General features: G+C 39.2%; 1 protein-coding gene and 2 long non-coding RNA genes across 8 annotated transcripts in view; 1 reads left to right on the top strand and 2 right to left on the bottom strand.

The window, feature by feature from the left end:
• Positions 1-19492, bottom strand: part of LOC127360878 (NACHT, LRR and PYD domains-containing protein 12-like) — a 119169-nt gene that overhangs the window by 50134 nt on the left and 49543 nt on the right. The window contains exons 15-16 of one of the 5 annotated variants that reach the window (XM_051395296.1): positions 17724-17809; positions 17465-17552 (exon numbers count right to left, since the gene is read on the bottom strand). The exons of 2 other annotated variants lie outside the window; for them this stretch is intronic. In XM_051395296.1, coding sequence (XP_051251256.1) covers positions 17465-17552; positions 17724-17809 — 174 coding nt within the window. Of the gene's footprint in view, positions 1-12054; positions 13272-17464; positions 17553-17723; positions 17869-19492 lie in introns of those variants that run through there. 2 more of the 5 variants (XM_051395297.1, XM_051395299.1) reach the window with 2 other exon arrangements.
• The window catches only part of LOC127360882 (uncharacterized), a 70444-nt gene that overhangs the window by 10916 nt on the left and 40036 nt on the right, over positions 1-19492 (top strand). Inside the window, exon 2 of the long non-coding RNA XR_007883961.1 lies at positions 17465-17597. This is a non-coding gene — a long non-coding RNA (uncharacterized LOC127360882). The remainder of the gene's footprint in view (positions 1-17464; positions 17598-19492) is intronic.
• LOC127360881 (uncharacterized) lies at positions 1760-2890 on the bottom strand. 2 transcript variants are annotated; one of them, XR_007883960.1, is made up of 3 exons: positions 2879-2890; positions 2674-2795; positions 1760-2220 (listed from the first exon to the last, which is right to left on the bottom strand). It is a non-coding gene; the product is annotated as an uncharacterized LOC127360881 (long non-coding RNA). The 2 variants fall into 2 exon arrangements; XR_007883959.1 differs by lacking the exon at positions 2879-2890 and having other exon boundaries at positions 2674-2824.

Below are 19492 nucleotides of genomic sequence, written 5' to 3'. Positions count from 1 at the left end.
ACGAAGGAGCTACGGAAGTTCGGGAGTTACGGAAGGACAAAGTTCAGAAAACTCAATTTCCACTGGAAAAAAACCAGTAAAAAACAGTAAATGAAAAATAACTCAATGAGATCAAATTCAGACTCAATGAAAATGAATAAAATCCACAAATACATGTAACACTGTCTAATGTACATATAATAAAATGACTGTCATGTACTCTCACTTTAGGCCTATCAGAAGAAATAGATACGCTCAAGGAGGATTGATGGAACAGGACAACGGTTTGAAAAGAGTTGTAACAAATAGCTTTATTGGCAACAGTGCAAAACATAATATATTTCAGATATGACTGAAATTCCTTTATTGTATCAGAAGTTATCAACAACTCAGAAAATTACACTGAATAACGCTCAGTAGAAAACAAAACTCTTCACAGTATGAGTTATGAAATATGGGCCCAAAATAATAAACAAGAAAGAAAATTCAAAAGAAAAAGTCTGAATGAAGTCAATATTCACAGTTTGTCCTTCTTCAGTGTGTTTGTGTAATAGTTCATCTACCCGGGTAGTGTGACTTTATGTTTTATTATCTGTATGAAGAGATGTTCTCTCCAATGCACAGTGAAGCTCTCGCTGACGTCACACCCTCCACGATCCAATGGGCTAGGTTCTGGCTCGTCATCAGAATCCACTCATACAATAAAACCAACCTGCATAGAGCAGTAGTAGTAGCATCTCTTCAATAACATCTTATTTATCTCGTTAATCTCTTTTTATCTATTTATCTTAACTGTACAGTATTAACTCTCTTTTTATCTTAAATCAATGAACATGAATTATTCAATGACAAAGTTTCATATACAGCTGCACAATAACTTTAACAGCCAACACACAATTATGTATATGACTTTTAAATGGTTTTAACTCATCACAGCTTAATGTACACAAATTATGAAATGAATGTTTTTACCCAAGAAAATGAAATGAATTATCTTCTGTAAACTCAAGTTCACACAGCTGCGTGTGTTTGAGCTCAACAACCAGCTTACTTAGCTGTATAACATGTGCTAGTGCAATTAACACAGCTCAACACATGTTTATCTGTCTCCGGTTGGTTTTTAAACACTATCACAGAAGCATAACTATACTACGGAGCCCCTAAAGGGACATGGGAAAAAAAAAAAGGAAACATATCTAATGCGCACTACTAAAAACCCTCTTCCTTGTACAGAAGTCCTCAAAAATTGTAATTTTAACAACTTTACAGGCAGTTATCAACTTTATCAAACTCGTCTCTCACGTGGTGCTCTGGTCTGCATCGGTGCATAAAAAACCGGGAACAGAGAAAGAAACAAGGAAACTAAAGGCTGTTATATACTCGCCGTTCCCGACCTGTAGCGCGACAATGTGACGTCAAGGGAGCGCCGTAACTATTTATACTTGCACGTGGTGGTGGTGGCCGCTCTTCTTCTGCCCTCAGCCCTAGCGCGGTTCCCAGAAAGACAAAAAAAACTTGCGCGTGGTGGTCGCGACACGAGCTGCAGTCTTCTCCTGAACAGAGGTGTCGCTACCAGGGGTGGACTGGGACAAAAATTCAGCCCTGGCATTTTGTGTCCAGACCAGCCCACTACATTATCAGCAGACACTACATAGAAGTCCACAAATCTCACAGCATCTCCTCTCATGCATACTACAAAGGAGAGTCATATTCCTTGATAGCAGTTAACAAATAAAGCACGTAACTATGAACTCAAGGACTAAAATTGACAGCTATAGCAATCAATCAATCAGTCTTTATTCATTATAGTGTCAAATCACAACAGAAGTTATGTCATGACTAGGGGTGGGACGAGACTAACGGGAAGAACCCTCATGCTACCCTTTCAGTTTTTAGTCTGTGACTGTGAAAATCTTTTGGTGTAAGCCCAGCATTAGTTAAAACCAGACTCGGACAATAATAACAAAATATCCTGACAAATAATCTAAATAGAAACATATTACAGACAGTAGCAGCATTAGAGCTGAAACTCATTTGTTTTAACGGTGACTCAGTCATTATGAAACCATAAATAGAGAATTGAAAAACAAATAATGATCTATAGCTGTGTGAAAAAGTCTAAGACATGAATTACAGGTCTGAATAGATATGCATTCTCATATACGTGTATGTGCACATGTATATATTGCCCTACTTCCTCGTCCGCAGCCAGCCAGCTCCACTCCTCACCAAATTCATGACCTGCAAGAAACAGCAAACAGAACTTGTACTCAGTATCTGTGTACTGACAAGTATGTGTAGCCATGTAGCCTTTTTGTGATGTAGTGACACTTAGTGAACAACTTTTTCTGTCATGAAGGATGACTGAAGTCTCAAAAGAGCCCTAAGGCCTACCTGCATAACTGTTAACTGAACTTAAAAGATATGCAGATGTTTGAAATTAAAATCATCAATATGAAAATCTTCAATAATTAATCAAACTTTTTGTTTCAATCTGAGACAAAACAAGTTGCATAATAAACTCACAAAGTCAAGACGAAGCTCTCTCTCTCTCTCTCTCTCCTGTTTGACAGGAGATGATGGTAGCAGAGAATATAAAGAGACATTTATGAATTACCAATTGTCATTTTATCACACATATAGTATGTTTCTTCACATAAACCTTTAAACATACACATATTGCATTCCTCTCACCACATGAAATAAGCTCAGGAACCCAAAAGTGGCCCAGTGAATGATGGAGGAGACAAAGCAGGTCCTCAAAAGGGGACAGAGGGAAAACAACTCCTTAGGCTCTCATATATAGGGTGGTCAACCTAAAAGAGACATGGAAACATTATTAAGTCATCATCACAAATCAAGTATGAATTCATATAACATTATAAGACACATGACATACTCAACCAATCAGCCAGTCCAAAAGGAGTGGCGGGGCAAGTCCCGACAGACGGAGGGGGAACAACTCCTCAGGCTCTCACATGTCAAGTGGTCAGCCTGAGAGATTATTGGATACATTATTAATTCTGAAAATAAAGACAATGTTTTCCTCTGTCCTGCACCTAGAGTTGAAAACTTTTTGGATGTGCGTTTCTTTTAAAACTTTTTTAAAATTATTATAATTATGAAGTATGAATAACATTAAAAACTACATGATAAACTTACCAAATTCTAACAGTGGTCCCAAATGAGAGAACAAGTCCACATATAGAACAGAGGGAGAACGACTCCTCAAATATATCAGAACAACCTGTAATGGAGAATAATTGATCATTTAGTGTACATGATCACACCATTAATAACCACAGAATAATGTACAAGATAAAAGATTAGTTCATATTGAACTAAACGTTCACGAGCGTAACAACACTAATGGCTTTGTCATGTTTTCATTATGACACTAGTGTTTTCCAATGCAAGAAAGTCAGATCTTTGTGACAATACCTCACTGTAACAACATTACCTTCAAATTTACAGTAACTTACTGGCAACAATTAACCAGCAAGTTACTGTAAATATGTTTTACAGTAGACATACTGTACTTCCATTTACAGTATTGGTGTAGTTACTGTAAAATAAATACCAATTAAATACTGTGATTTCAGTTTATTTTACAGTATTGAGAGTTTAACTGTAAAGTAAATACCGATTAAATACTGTGATTTCAGTTGTTTTTACAGTGCTGGTTTATTTACTGTACAAATAAAAACAGTTAAGCACTTTTTTTTAATTTTTTTAAATGGTATTGTAAATGGCAATACTGTACTATTAACAGTGGGTAACAGTTGATCATTGTAAATTCAGTTACTCACTGTACAATTTAAATACTGTATCACTTTTATTTACTATTATCCAACATTAATAGAATGACCCATATTCTAAAATATTTCAATTAACTACAGAAAACAAGAAAATTGTTAACACAATTATTTATTTAAGACATTTGGTGAACAGGAACATGATAAAGCACAGGTTACCAAACTTTTCAGACCAAGTACCACTTCAGAACCAACACAACAATGAAAGAGACACCTCTACTTTGTCTGACTACTGCAACTACCCAGGCACGCCTGAAATATTAGAAACAAGAAATCAAAAATAAAAAAGCTTGTTACGTCAGCCGAGCTTCACAATTATACATTTACTTTAAAATACTGAACATTTGCATGAACAATGCATCAGGACACTGTAAAATCTTCTCATTCCCCTCACACTTGAAATAAAAGTCTATGGCCTCTTGCTTGCCCTGAACTTGGAGACCCAGATCCCAGTTGGAGCCCTGAAATTAAAGAAGAAAACAAACAATTACATTTATTACAATCACTTTGTAATGCACCACGTATGTGATGAGGGTCTAAGATGGTGATGTCGTGTCAAGGTACTTATTCCTGATAGAAAGTGTATCAAATATCCAAAGATGACAGTGCTGCATTCAGTTTAAGGTAGCCGACATTTTGATTCAATATGTAATTGAGTTTAGCAATGTGTTAAAATGCTTAAAGAGATGTTGAATTAACTGTGTTTTTATCATGTTTTTGATTGATCATGAATTACAGCATGTTTGATTTTTCCTGCTGAAGTCGACTCAAGAGCCTTCATCAGTGGACCATAGTCTCCATCAGCATTCAATCACTGACACAACAGTAGCTTAACACACATTATTTAATAAAATATCTGAGAGAACATCTTTGAATAAACCATCTTGAACTTTCAATGCAAAAGCTATCGTCAGAACCTCACCTGCATCTAGTCAGTTTGCCAATCGAACTCAGTGAAGTCCCTGATGAAGGAGATTGGGGGTTCATGTATGAAGTCTTCCGCTTCACCACTCTCCCAGTCTTCCGGCTCATCTGCTCCTTGGCACTGCACTTGGTGGAGTCCGGATTAATCCCGACTAAAAACCTATGAAAATGAGTACAGGAGTTAAGGGTGGGACAATATGTACATGTTAACGAGTAACCGGTTACAAATCATAACTGTTTGCAGAGAAAAACAAAACAAACTTTATCAAATAGATCAAAATAAAGAAAATACAGTATCTTGGACATGCATCAACTTATTTCTCAGAATTATTTTCCTTTTACTGATTAGAGGTGATAATACTGTCTGAAAAACACTTGTTACTCCAAGTGTTGACACAAGCGCAGTTCTGTTACAAGTAATACATGTATGGGGCATAATGTCACATTAATTAAACAATGCCAGTGGGAATAAAGTTCAGTATATATATTTATCAGGCACACGCAATGCATGTAGTAGGATCAGCAGTGCTTACTACTCTCCATATGTCTCTTCATTCTACAGCTTTTGCAATGACGTGACTGGCCCATTAGAAGCACGACCGTTGGCCTCTCTTGATCCTCATTGGATAAATTGAAAGTGAAGCGGGAAAAAACTTTGATACAAAATAAAAGTCCCATAATAAGTCAGTTTGACCCTTCGATAAGCCCCGCCCCCTAGTTACTGTTGCTATGTCAGAGCCCGTCTACGGATCCTTATTAGACATTCTTTGGAAATATGGAGTTTTCAGTGATATCAATAAGAGATATTCCAAAGGAAATCACAACAAATGTCTGGAAAAACTGTTAGAGAGATATGATGAGATGAGATAAGAAGACATATATAAGATATAAAGGGTCAAACTTATGATAAAAAAAAACATTAGATCAAAATTAAATAAAAAAATAAAAGTGAATCATTGTTTTTGTTATGATATACTTTTTTAAAATCTAATACACACAATAAAGGAAAAATACAGTAGTTTACTATTTTACAGTACTATACTGGCTATTGTGATTTTCTTTACAGTAACCCTTAAACTACTGTGATTTTGTCACGTGGACAAGGTTTTATTGTAAAATTTACAGTATTCTACTGTAAAAATCATACACAGTAATGTTACTGTGTTTACTGCAGTCAATAACTGTAGATTTCACAGCCATTTTTTACAATGCTCAAGACAGCACTATACACAGCCATTTGAAAACTCCAGTAAAAGTAACACATTTACACAGAAATTAAAGTTACACACAAATTATACCTACGAAATAGTTATCACCTCAGTAAACAATAAATGAATTGAAAGATTACAATAAATTCAATGGCAAAAATTGCAAATTAAACTAATTATTTCCTCTAGGTTTACTTGTATTTTGTGCTCAAATTCAAAGTATCTCATCTGTATTTACAATATTGATTCTGCATCTCTATTTACAGTCATCAGTCCATGTCAATGGTTACTGTTGCTACGGCAACAAGAGACTGTTAGCCAGCTTAGAACAATTATAACCCATAATATCACAATTCGGCATATTTAAACCAAATCAACCACAACTACCAACAGTCACAGCCCTTCAACTCTGGGCTAATATGTTGTCACAAGTATGCAGTTAATGAGGTCCCATCACATTCAATGGAAAAACCAGGCTAACGTTACTCACCATGTCTGCCTCCACTCGCTCGTCTCCCGGCGCAGCAGCACCTGCTGGGGTGGTGACCCCGGCACCAAATAGGTCTGTCAATGTCCAACATTTAGCAGCTTCCACCTCCAGAGACTTCAGCTTTTTAACGTTAAGTTTCAGCGCCACCCGGGTGTTTCTTACGGTTATCCATCTTCAGCTCAGCAGCAGCCCGTCCCGCCACTCCGGCCCATGCCATGAGGTCCCGCCCACCCTGGTTTGTGTTGTGATTGACAGCATTGATTGATTGACAATGACAGACATAGACCAATAATATGTGTCGATGCTGGCAACACACTGCTAGCCCTCTGTAGCCAACTGGAGGGAATTTAGAGAGAGAGAAAAACAAAAACATAGCGGACCGGACCACATTGGGTCAACGGCCCACCGGGACGATGCCCGGTGCTCCCGATGGCCAGTCCACCCCTGCCAGTGGCGGACTGGCCATCGGGAGCACCGGGATATTTCCCGGTGGCCTGGCCTGGCGATTGCCGATGGTCGGGACGATTTTGAAATAAACAATCCGTCGTGCGGCTCATTAGGGTATCTGCCTCACTGAAAGTCACACAGACTGAGCAGCAACGTTGGGCACAAACACACACACACACACACACACACACACACACAACACACACACACATCAAGAATATTGCAAATGTTAGAATATGGTTACCTAACATAGACACAACATAATACATTATATGAATATTGAAATCCTTGTATTATATTGTTTCATTGAACCTTTATTTAACCAGGTAAAATCCAGTGGCGGCTGGTGAAAAATATTCTCGGTGGGGCTGTGCCATACATTTTTGTTTCCGTAACCATCGCAATACAATTGAACACAAACTGCAGGACACCAGTGCTCAGTGAAATAGTCAGTAATTATTTAATGCCAATATTAGTTGAGGCATTCTTACACAAAAACATAAACATCATATTGCACAAACACAAGAAACAAACAATTGACTATTTCTACACTTAACATCTTTTGTGGAAAGTGGACAATAACATGAAATTATTATAAAGTTTATAGGAAATCTTACACTGTATAAAGGATGTATAATATAGAAATGGATATCAAGTGGCTGAACTCAAACCTTTGACTGGAAGAATAGCATACAGTATTTTATGATCAAACTAAATGTAACTAATTGTTAATGTGCTCCAGAACTGCAACAATTCATTGATACAAAACAACACATATACAGTAATATTAGCAAACACACTATTAAGACTTTCTAGAGTACCATATATAACTGGATGATTCTTTATGCTAAGGTCAACTATATACAAAGAAACATGTGGTCAGTGCTGCGGGTGTGTGTGTGTGTGTGTGTGTGTGTGTGTGTGTGTGTGTGTGTCATCTTATTTGTACAGGAATTTTGCCCGTCTGTCCTTCTGAGTGGCAAACCTCTCAATGACCCTTTTATTAAAGTCAGGAATGTCCCTGACAAGTTTCTTCTCCATGGAGAGCATAGCCAGAGCATTCAGGCGATCCTGTGTCATGCTGTTTCTCAGGAAGGTCTTGATCCTCTTCAGTGTAGAGAAGCACCTTTCTGACTCAGCTGTTGTCATGGGTGTGGTGATGAGGATCTTGAGGAGGCTGACAGTCTCTGTGAAAGTGCTCTGAAGGTTGTTCTCCATGAAGAACTGGTACAGAGGCACTGCACCACTACAAGCCTTGAACTCACTGTTCTCATAGATGAGGGACAGTTCGGTTTTGAGCTTGGCCTTGTTCAACATCGGGTACGCCTCCACGGTTGTTTCAAGCGCTGCATCGGGGAACTTCACACTGTGTTGTGGGAACAACTTTCCGTGCAACAGTGTTGCGCTGATGAGGTGCTGGGTGAAGGAGAACCTCTCCTTGGCATGAATCAGGATAGTATCACATACCTGTAAAAGATACATCATCAGCTTTAATTTGCAATAAAGCTATTTTGATGCAAGTGATCCTGACTGAACACATGCCTATGTCCAAGTCAAGTATATGATTACTAAGGTGCTGATTGTTCAGGGTTTTTGGTTTTGGCTACATACTACCAGGCCTGAAAAAAAGTTCTAGGGGAAACACTGACAATGACATCACAACTTACCTCTGTAGCCAGCCTCTGTTGTTCTCCTGGTCCCAGCACCCTCCGTCGCTTTATGGGCTGCTGCTGCTCGTCAGATGCGCTGTCCCCACACAAAGAGGGAATGGAGGCCCCGGGTCCAAAAAATAAAGTTTCATTTGATAACTTGCCATCAGACTTCTTAACTCACTGTAACCCCCCTCAACACACACACACACATCCACTGACTGACTGTTAATTATGTACATCACAGGTTAAAAGCAGTTACTAGACATATCGTATACACACATATACACACACACACACACACACAATATGTCTAGTAACTGCTTTTAACTTGTGATGTACATAATTAACTTATGTTATTACGTTTTTTAGCAGTTTTCTATCACATTTGTGAGAGGGATGCAACATCATTTTGTTCTCCTGTGCACTTGTCCTGTGTAAGTGAAGGAAGTGTGTAAGGCCTCTTCTAGAAATTGACCTGGTGGACACCTGAATAAGCCTGTTATTACAAACTGTGTAATACTTTCCTGCATTATTATCCAAGTCTGATTGTGTCTTCTCTTTCCTTTTAAAATACTAAAACAAATATAATTGTGATGTGCTCTATGATAATCACTCACTTTGATGACAAGACACATTTAGGCTTTTACACTGTTGGAAGTGAGCTATTCATCTTTCTAACAACAACAGCTTTATCAGCCAATAGTAAATATAGTTATTTACCTGATCGTTAGCATGCTGTCTGTGAACCTCTGGACAAGTTCTTTAATGAAGACAGGGTCGATGTTCCTCTTCTGCAGCTGGCTGAAAACCATGTCCACATTTGGCATGATCTTGTGGAACAGTGCGTCTTCGAGCATCCTCACAAAGCCCCCAGCCTCTCTGACAGTCGGGGGGTCAAAGTTCCCAGAGTCTCTGATGGTCTGGAAACACGTTAGGAGGTCATCCTTGTGCTCGTACACAGTGTTTACAGCGCGACTGTGGAAGGTCCACCGTGTTGTAGAGGCTCTGGGGAGTCTATGCGCAACCACTTGGTCAAGCACGGTGGTTCGCTTGGGAGACCTGGAGAAGAAAGCAGAAAATCCTGCAAGGTCGGAAAAGAAAGTGCCGATCCTGGGGATGCGTGAAGTAGCCTGCTGCATGATGAGGTTCAGCGGATGTGCATAGCAGTGGACGTAGTGTGCATTTTCGTACACATCCACTATTTTACGCTGCACAGTGGGTGGAAACGTCAGTCGTCTCGTCGGCTTGAATGGCGATAAAATCAGCACTCTTTACTTCCTCCAGGATGTAATCCTTAAGCACTGACAGCATGCAGTCCAACAGCTCGTTCTGTATCGTCTTTGACTGCCCTTAAAAACGGTAGCTGTGTTCAGGTGCTCCTCCAGCACACTGTCAAGGGAGGCAACAAAATCCACCAAGCCCCGGAAAATGCCGGGGTTGTCCGAGGAGTCCGAGTCAGTCTCAACTCAAAAGTCCCACAAAACTTCACACAATCGATAATTTGGGATAAAATGTGGCTGTTTTTATCCACCTCCTCATTGTGTTTCCTCACTGCAATCCTGTGGCCGTCATCCAGCTGGGTAGTGATGTTCACCCTTCCTAATATGGCTAGCTTTACAGAGTTATCCATGTGTGCCCTGGTGTTCTCGTGTTTCTTTACCTTCTCTGACAGGTGCTTCATATCCCTCACTCCGGTAACTGTCCATGCTGGATCTGTCCCCGTCCTTTTAAAAAGCATGAGTGCACCCAGCTAGCCAAGCCTTCCCGGTGTACCGGCTACGGGAGAAGCCGCCGCCATATACTGCTTCCCTTTCTCTCTAGCCTGCTGTCTGATTGAGAGCTCAGGTTGATCTGGGCCCAGCTCTTTCACCCCAACTTTCTCCGACAAAGTTCTCCTCTCAAACGGGTCTTGGAGGAGAGATTTCCCCGAGTTAGGGTTGGGTCTTGGAGGAGAGATTTCCCCGAGTTAGGGTTGGGTCTTGGAGGAGAGATTTCCCGAGTTAGGGTTGGGTCTTGGAGGAGAGATTTCCCCGAGTTAGGGTTGGGTCTTGGAGGAGTAACGTTCCCGCTCGCCATTGTCGTCTAGTAAAAATGGCGCCGCTAGCGCCCGGTCCTTATTTCATCAGGGGCGAGCTTGGGGCGATAAAATAATCTCCCTTCTTGGATTCGATTTAAGGACGCTGATTGGCTAAATTTTCTGTCATACATTCATATCTTAAATTAGCAATTGGCTTAACTGCTACATCGACCCGCCTCCTGGGGGCGCTTTCTCTATCGGCCAGAGCTGATGAGGCTTCAGACAGGCAGAGGAAAGGTTGTGAATATGACTTTATATCATATTTTACACATATTACTGGCTGCATTCCATATTTCAAACACACAAATATTGACATACTGATATTTTTATCATTATTATTATTATTTTTTAATTGTTTATTTATTTATTTATTTTTGTGGCTCAAGGGGGGCCAGCTGCCACAGGTTAGAGAGTAACAGATCAGAGGTATTAAAGGATGTTTAACTGGTTAGAGAGTAACAGATCAGAGGTATTAAAGGATGTTTAACTGGTTAGAGAGTAACAGATCAGAAGTTGATTTAGATAGTTTCACTCCTTATTTAGTGAGTAGTGAGCTAGTTTCTACCTTTGTTCATCGTATACAACCTCCTGGACAACTTTCAGCTAGTCTGCATGGAAGGTGGCAACCCTATAGCTAGCTAACGTTAGACAGTGATTGATAGACCGTTTGAAAGTGTCCCACCTAGTTTTGTGTAAAATAGTCTTTGTATGGTTGTTGCAAGTTTACCTAGCATGATGGATAATTCATTTAGAGAGAGATTTGTTTTTCTCAGAAATAATTTTAAACATTTATATTTTTTTATGTTCTATGAGAAAATACTTTCTCTCAAAACTTTTTTTAGTCTCAAATATTATTATTTTTTGCTCTCAGTGTGATAACTTTTTCTCTCAGATCATTTATTTTCTCGCATGTAATAAAGACACAAATCTAACTCCATACTTAAGGCGCTGCCAGTGTTTGTGTGGGATGAATGCGCACCCTGCTGGTGAAACTAAGCAACTACATCTGAAATCTACTAGGCTGTATCGCTCTTCACATTGTTAAACTGTAAAACTGGGGATTGCACTGTGTGTGTAACTAATGGGCGTTACATACATATTAAAAGTAAGAATTAATAGTGAATTTTTAACTCTGATAAACCGTCACAAAAAAATACATATTTCTCCATTATGTTCTTTCTGTAAAACAGAAATCAAATCTATCTCTCATCTATTCCTTAAACAGACTCACAAGAGTTCTGGATTGAAGTTGATTGATTCATTTTATTAAAGTTTAACCAGATTGACACCCATTAATGTCAGAAAGTCCTGTTTCTCATTAATGTTTTAATGGATTGAACCAATTGAATGATATTTGAATAAATCTGGGTAACACTTTATAATGAGTACACACTATTAAGCATTAGTTAAGCATGAATAAATACTGAAATCATCATTTATAACGCATGAATACACATTAGTATGTAGTTTATAAACACAGTTAAACATGTTTTATTCATCATTGATAAGCACATTAGTTATGGATTAGTAAATACTGAATCCATCATTTATAAAGCATGATTCTGCTGTAAATAGTCATTACTATGTGGTTTATAATCACAGTTATAAATGTTTTACTCTTCATTGTACTGTACATTTCTGCATGCACTTGCACATCCACTATTCAGACATGTATTAATGATTAGTGACTGTGTTAGCAGATGTTCTATGAAAACTCACAACAAATTCATTTTCTAATGATGGCCTATAAACAGTGATTAATGCAGGAATTCACAGTTACAAAGCACTTACTACTCCTTAATTAAGTATTTTGCACAAGCTGATCTAAAGTGAGCACTATCTATGGCTTATTAAGCATTTACAAATGAGATATAAAGGCTGACAATGCCTCGAGACTCACAACATGTTCAGTTATCTTAACAGACGAAGGAGAGACACAACACAAAGGGATATAGAACATATTGTATTGATATTTACTGCAACTTCCCAACATATTGTATGAAGAGGAACAAGGGTGGTTTATGAAGAAATGCTATTGTTGTGATCTTCTCTGTTTGGGACGTTGAGCGAGCAGTCAGCGGCTCTAGTGGAGAGTATGTGTCTTTGTTTGGTAGCGGCGGGTCGGTAACGTCAGTAACGGTAGTAACGTTAGTAACGGTAGTAACGGTAGTCGGGGAGCGAGGGCAAACACCTGCAGCTGCTGACAAGCTAACGTTAGCGTTTGTTCTTCACAGAAACTAAAGTTTTAAGGCAACAAAGTTCAGTTTTAGACTCAAAGTTGAATATTTGTTCACACTTTAATATTTGAGTCATAAAAACACTTTCCCTCTAACTGTGCTTTCAAAAAGAAGAAGATTTGAAAAACAAGCAGCCACATTTGATCCTAAAAATGTTCATTTTTCTCAGAGTTATAGAAGAAGATCAATTCTTTCTATCATTTCTTTCATCTCTACGTCTGCAGGCTGCACATTACCCTCACACATGATCCCTTCATCCCAGCATCCTTTGCTCTTCTCTTCCTTCAGCCTCCTCTTCCTCCTCTATTACAGTAAACACATCAGGTTGGTACTAACTAACATCAGCTGTGTGTGATCCTGTACAGACTGAACTATCTGGTCAGCAGTGAGAAAGTTTCTCTCTCCCTCCTACAGAGGACACAGAGACACTGAGGAACCAGACCTGAACCAGAACCCGAACCCAGGATAAAGAGGTTCAGTGAATGTGGTGTTGAAGGTGTGGAGGTGGATCAGTGTGTCAGAGGAGACTGTGTAGAAGGACAGAGTGCCAGCAGGACAGTCCACATACACTGCTACTCTACCAGAGGAGGAGGAGGAGGAGGAGGAGGAGGAGGAGGATGTTAGTCTCTTATTGTGCCAGACATAGTAACCATCATCAGAGCACTGCAGACTCCAGGACTGATCATTGCATCCAAACCAACAGTCTTCACTGTCTCCTCTCCTGCTGATTCCTCTGTAACTCACTGATATATAAACCCATCCTCTCCACTCGACCTCCCAGTAACAGCGACCAGTCAGACCATTTCTACACAGCAGCTGAGGCCAGAAGTCAAATCTGTCTGGATGATCAGGATATGACTGAACCTCCTCCACATGAATCATCTTCCTGTTGTTGTCAGACAGTTTGATCTTTCTGTTCACTGTGTTTGTGTCGACTGTGAGTTCACAGGAATCTGATGGAGAGAACAAGACACAATACAGCTGCAGTTATTGATCTATCATCTGATCATTGATTGACACTTTGATGATGACATCAGAGCTGTGAATGAGTGATGTCACAGTGTGAAGATGGTTGAATGTGTGCTGCTTTGTTTTCACACTTACACTTCCTCAGACCTGGTCTCAACCATCGGACTCCAGCAGGCTCCACCCTGAAAGGAGGAGGGGGGTCAGAGCAGCATGGAAACATGGACATTACATCGCTCTCATACACAGAGCTTATTCTCTACAAATGGACTTACATCTTCACATGGAGCACTTATTATTAATCAGCTGATAGTCTTTCAGTTCAGTGGAGCTTCTTCTTATTGGCCGATGGCTACAGCTCATTATTTTCACTTATTGATGATCTATTATTATTATCAGTATTATATTTGTAACAGAATGTTTACATTGATTACCTTTAAACAGTTTAACATGGGAGGTGAATTGGTAAGAGATTTGTATACATATGGGTTTTCCCTATATAAATAATGTGTTTCAGTTCATGTTGAGATGATTAAAAATACATAAGGGTGAATATGAATGAGAGACATGATTGATTAGAGATAAGTTGTGTAACATGATTTATTAATACGGGTAAAAGGAAACAAAACACAATGATGTCTAAGCTTTTAAGGTCTCAGGATATAGTTCATCATTGCTTTTGTTATAAGTTACACTTGAGTTAAAGAGAGATATGATACTGTACAGTAATTGATGAGAGATAATTGGTTTTTTGAGTTGCTGGATCTACATTCTGGGTTTCCTGTGGGATGCGAGGCAGGGTTAGAGAGTATCTGGAATTCTCCATCTTCATCATCTTCCTGAAGATAAGATCTGAGCAAGCGTACAAACAAACACACACATTCTACCCGGGTAGCACATACACATTGAATACACTTGGACGGACATGGATACACACTAAGCTTTTGGACTGGACTTTGACCAACATTGATATCAGACAGCAATAAGCTGTAAAGAAACACTTTCACTTTCAGTTCTTTTATTTCTTTTATATATTGGAATGTATCTGAACTGTGATTCTACTTTTTGTTGATTGTGAAATTGTGTTTACCTTTTTACATTATTATTATTTACATTTACTCACTCCTTGAGTTGAACCTGAGTGCAGTAGTTACTTCTGTTATGAATTGGTGACATTGAACTGAATTGTTGTTTAGGTGACGCCTTTAGTTTTTCTGTTCTGTTGCCTGGATTGCTGTGTTTTTATGTAACCACAAGATGGCGCCTCAATTAGTAAATCAAACACAGGTAACAATACAGGTGACACAGATGATGAGCTGATGACTGATAAATGTTATTCTATAGGATGAGTTAAGAGCAGTTGAATTTTGCTACTCTAATCTAACTCTAATTTGTACCCCAGGGCCGCTGGAAGTCATTTTGAACAGGGGGTGCTGTGAAAAAATTGTTTGGTATTTTTGGACAAAAAACCTATGAGCCTATAGGCCTATTTAAAATACATTTTAAAAATAAATAAATAGATTGAGATTCACTACTTTATTGTCATATACACTTCAGTGCACACAGCCAGGGTCTGTAACACACAGACATCATCAGTTCTCAGATGAATATATGCGCTATTAATTAAACTTCACAATAACGCTATAACAATGCAATAGATTTGTTCAGCTGGCATGAACCTGAGTCACTGCACCATCTACGTTTATGTCACACGCGACTCTATTAGCTCCAAAATCCTTTTACGCAAACCACAAGGAAATAATCTCTGACTATTTAAACGTTATTGAACAGTTCTCCACATCCATTACGCAAAGAACACACGATCAAAATAACACTCTCCATCTCCATCCTTTTTGATTACACGCACACTGGATAGCAACGTTGTTTGTTTAGTTCACAACCTCTGTCCAGTGGCGGATGATCAAAGTTGTGAAACTAACGTTAGTCCCTGTCAGACCATATGAGCGGAGCGGGGAGCAGAAGGATTTTGTGTTGAGCTGCAATTTTTTTAAAGGTCGCTCCAGTCTTTGCACCTGCACGCGCACACCCACACTATTTTCTTTCAAAACTATGGAGTTTAATGTGTACTTCAGAAAAGAAACTGAGAAGTCGTACAAGTGTGCTATTCCTGTAAAAGTAACAGATGGGGATAATGTGGAACAAGAAAAAGGCGACATTGTTGAAGTCGTTTTGTTTTTTTGAGCGGAGTGGTGAGTGGAGCGGGATAAAATGTATGATGGAGCAGAACCAGGCGTAGCGGATGAGCGTCTCTCTATCTCTCTTTACGTCTCCGTTTCTCTTTTTAATCCTCTCAGAATCCGGTAGGTTACCTCATACTCATCTCTAATAGACCCTGATTGGACAATGACAGGTTGACACCTGAATATTCTAATAAACAACAAAACATACGGCAGGAGGTGTTCAAGGACTGCTCAGAACACAGGAAAATTCAATATTTTCTAAAAAACATAGCAAATATACATTTCCCTGCATTAAACACAACTGATCTCACATCAGTAGTAATTTAGAATAGAATTTAAAATCCTTCTCCTCACCTACAAAGCTCTTCATGGTCAGGCCCCTTCATATCTTAAAGAGCTCATAGTACCCTATTACCCCTCTAAAACACTACGTTCTCTGAATGCTGGGCTACTTGTGGTTCCTATAGTCTCTAAAAGTAGAACAGGAGCCAGAGCCTTCAGTTACCAAGCTCCTCTCCTGTGGAACCAGCTTCCAGTTGTGGTTCTGGAGGCAGACACCCTCTCCACATTTAAGAGTAGGCTTAAGACGTTCCTCTTTGATAAAGCTTATAGTTAGAGCTGGATCAGGTGAGTCCTGAACCATCCCTTAGTAATGCTGCTATAGGCCTAGACTATCGGGGGATTTCCAATGATGCACTGAGCTCCTCTCTTCCTCTCTCTTTCTGCACTCATTCATGTCCCATTAATGTATGTTACTAACTTCACTTCTTCCCCGGAGTTCTTGTGGTTTCTCGTCTCGCAGGTTCTCATTGATCCTGGTGGAGCCTCAAAATTACTGATATTATTATTATTATTATTATTATTATTATTATCATTATTATTATTATTATTATTATCATTATTATAGTTACTATTGTTATTGTCCACCGTTGTTGTCGTTGTCATCATCATCTTCATGTTCATCATCATCAGTCATTTCTAGTCTGTTGGGTCTCTGTAAATAATGTTATAAGGAGTTCGGTCTAGACCTGCTCTATTTGAAAACTGTCCTGAGATAACTTCTGTTATGAATTGGTGACATACAAATAAAACTGAACTGAACTGAACTGAATTGTTGTTTAGGTGTTGCCTTTAGTTTTTCTGGACTAAAAGGTAACACACGCTGATGGCAGATGACATCCATCAAAATATCCCAAACTATTTATGATATGAGCGCACAAACCTGCAGCGTGACAACATTGACAAATATCAACCCGCCATGATGCTCACCAACCCATCAGGATAAACCACTGTCCAATTTTCCAATGTCAAAACAAGACATCGGTCCAGAGAAACACCTTTCCTTTGTCACCTGACTACTACTACTGTATTGATCCGCCTCATACCTGAGAGTGTCCAGTCTCCAGTGTGGATCCTCCAGTCCAGCAGACAGCTTTGTTGCTGAGTCTCCTGGATGATTGTAGCTCAGGTCCAGCTCTCTCAGATGGGAGGGGTTGGAGCTCAGAGCTGAGACCAGAGAAGCACAACCTTCCTCTGTGATCAGGCAGCCTGACAGCCTGCAAACACACAAAACAACACATTACATAATAAACATGTTCAAGGTAAGAGACTCAAACTAAATAAACCAAACAATGATTTGAGACAATGTTAGGAAGATTACAATTGTATACATCAACATAATTCAGGTTTAAAGTGGTTATCAGTTGAACAGGTTGACGAATTCTGACCTGAGAGTTTCCAGTTTACAGTGTGGACTCTTCAGTCCAACAGAAAGCAGCTTCAGTCCTGAATCCTGCAGGTTGTTGTTACTCAGGTCCAGCTCTCTCAGACTAGAGGACTGGGAGCTGAGAACTGAGACCAGAGAAGCACAACCTTCCTCTGTGATCAGAGAGCCTGACAGCCTGCAAACACACAGAACAACATGTAGTCCGGTGTAAAAGTACAGGGGTTAAAACAAGTTAATTTGTAATACAAATAACTGTTGGTAATTGGCCGTAGGTAAGGGAGTGAGTTAAAAAGGGGCGGGAGAATCGAACCAAGAGGACGCCATTGCTGAACGGGAAGGACTGTTTCACGCTTCCTCAGGAGGACTTTATTTCTGCTGCCGTTGGCTTTCATCTCCATCTCTTCATTAACTGTTTCTCCAGGACTTATTCCAGACCGTGAGTTGGATTTTCCGTGTGACTGTTAATTGTCACTGAGGATAAGGATTTCCCCGCCGCACCGCACCGAGCAACACACAGGCCTTTTTTTGTTTTTGTCTGTGTGTGAGAGTGTGTGTGCGCGTGTGTGTGAGGGTGTGTGTGTGTGTGTGTGTGTGTGTGTGTGTGCGTGTGTGTGCGCGTGTGTGTGTGTGCGTGTGCGTGTGTGTGTGGGCCCACTGTTTTGTTAGAGTTCAGTTAAGTAGCATATTTGATCTGAGTTTGATAAGTATAGAGAAATCGTATTAAGGGGTAAGAACTAGGAATTTTACCGGAGACCTGGAATTATTTAAATTTTGAATAGTATTTTGATATAGCCAATTCTATTTTGCTTATTATAAGTGTCTATTTTTCTACAGTGTTTTGCCAATTTTGGTAAAGGTCATTTTTGTTTACAACTATAATATTTTAATTTTAAAGAAGTCTAATTTGAGTAATTGTGTTATTTCATTTTTGTTTATCTGTTAACTAACAAAGTAAATATTATTTGTGTTAAACTGGAAAACAACTGTTTAGTTAACTATTATTTCGTTTATTTGAAAGAGTTATCTGGGGTCAGTTATTTAAAATAGTGTAGAGTACGTGTGAATAGAGTCACTGCTTAGTCTAACAGAGTTGTTGGTTATTCATAAAGTATTAGGCCATACAAAGTTTCACACAAAACAGGTAAACCTTTGTGGTAGCTACCTTAATAAATCGAACCCCAACACACCATCATTTAAGTCCAAGGTGAGTTGCTTTAACTTAAGCATTTACTTAGTGTTTGGGTGCTACAAACACATTACATAATAAACATGTTCAAGGAAAGAGACTCAAACTAATTAAACAAAACAACGTTAAGAAGATTACAATTGTATACATCAACATAATTCAGGTTTAAAATGGTTATCAGTTGAACAGGTTGACAAATCCTGACCTGAGAGTTTCCAGTTTACAGTGTGGACTCTTCAGTCCAACAGAAAGTAGCTTCAGTCCTGAATCCTGCAGGTTGTTGTTACTCAGGTCCAGCTCTCTCAGACTAGAGGACTGGGAGCTGAGAACTGAGGACAGAGCTTCACAGCTTCTCTCTGAGAGGTTACAGCGACTCAGTCTGTAGAGACAATGATCAACAATAAGAAAAGTAACATTTGTGACCAACACTTTATCACTCAGCCAAAACCCAAAAAACTTTAAATTAGTTCTGTAAAAATGATATTAGCTAGTGAGGAGTTCCCAATGTTGGTGATACATAATAATAATATTATATAATAATTCAGGTTTAAAGTGGTTATCAGTAGGGATGGGAATTGATAAGA

The sequence above is a fragment of the Dicentrarchus labrax genome, unplaced genomic scaffold (genome assembly GCF_905237075.1).
Source record: "Dicentrarchus labrax unplaced genomic scaffold, dlabrax2021, whole genome shotgun sequence".
Classification (NCBI taxonomy): Eukaryota; Metazoa; Chordata; class Actinopteri; family Moronidae; genus Dicentrarchus; species Dicentrarchus labrax.
Note: the sequence above shows the minus strand (reverse complement) of the source record. Positions and strands in the feature narration are given on the sequence as shown.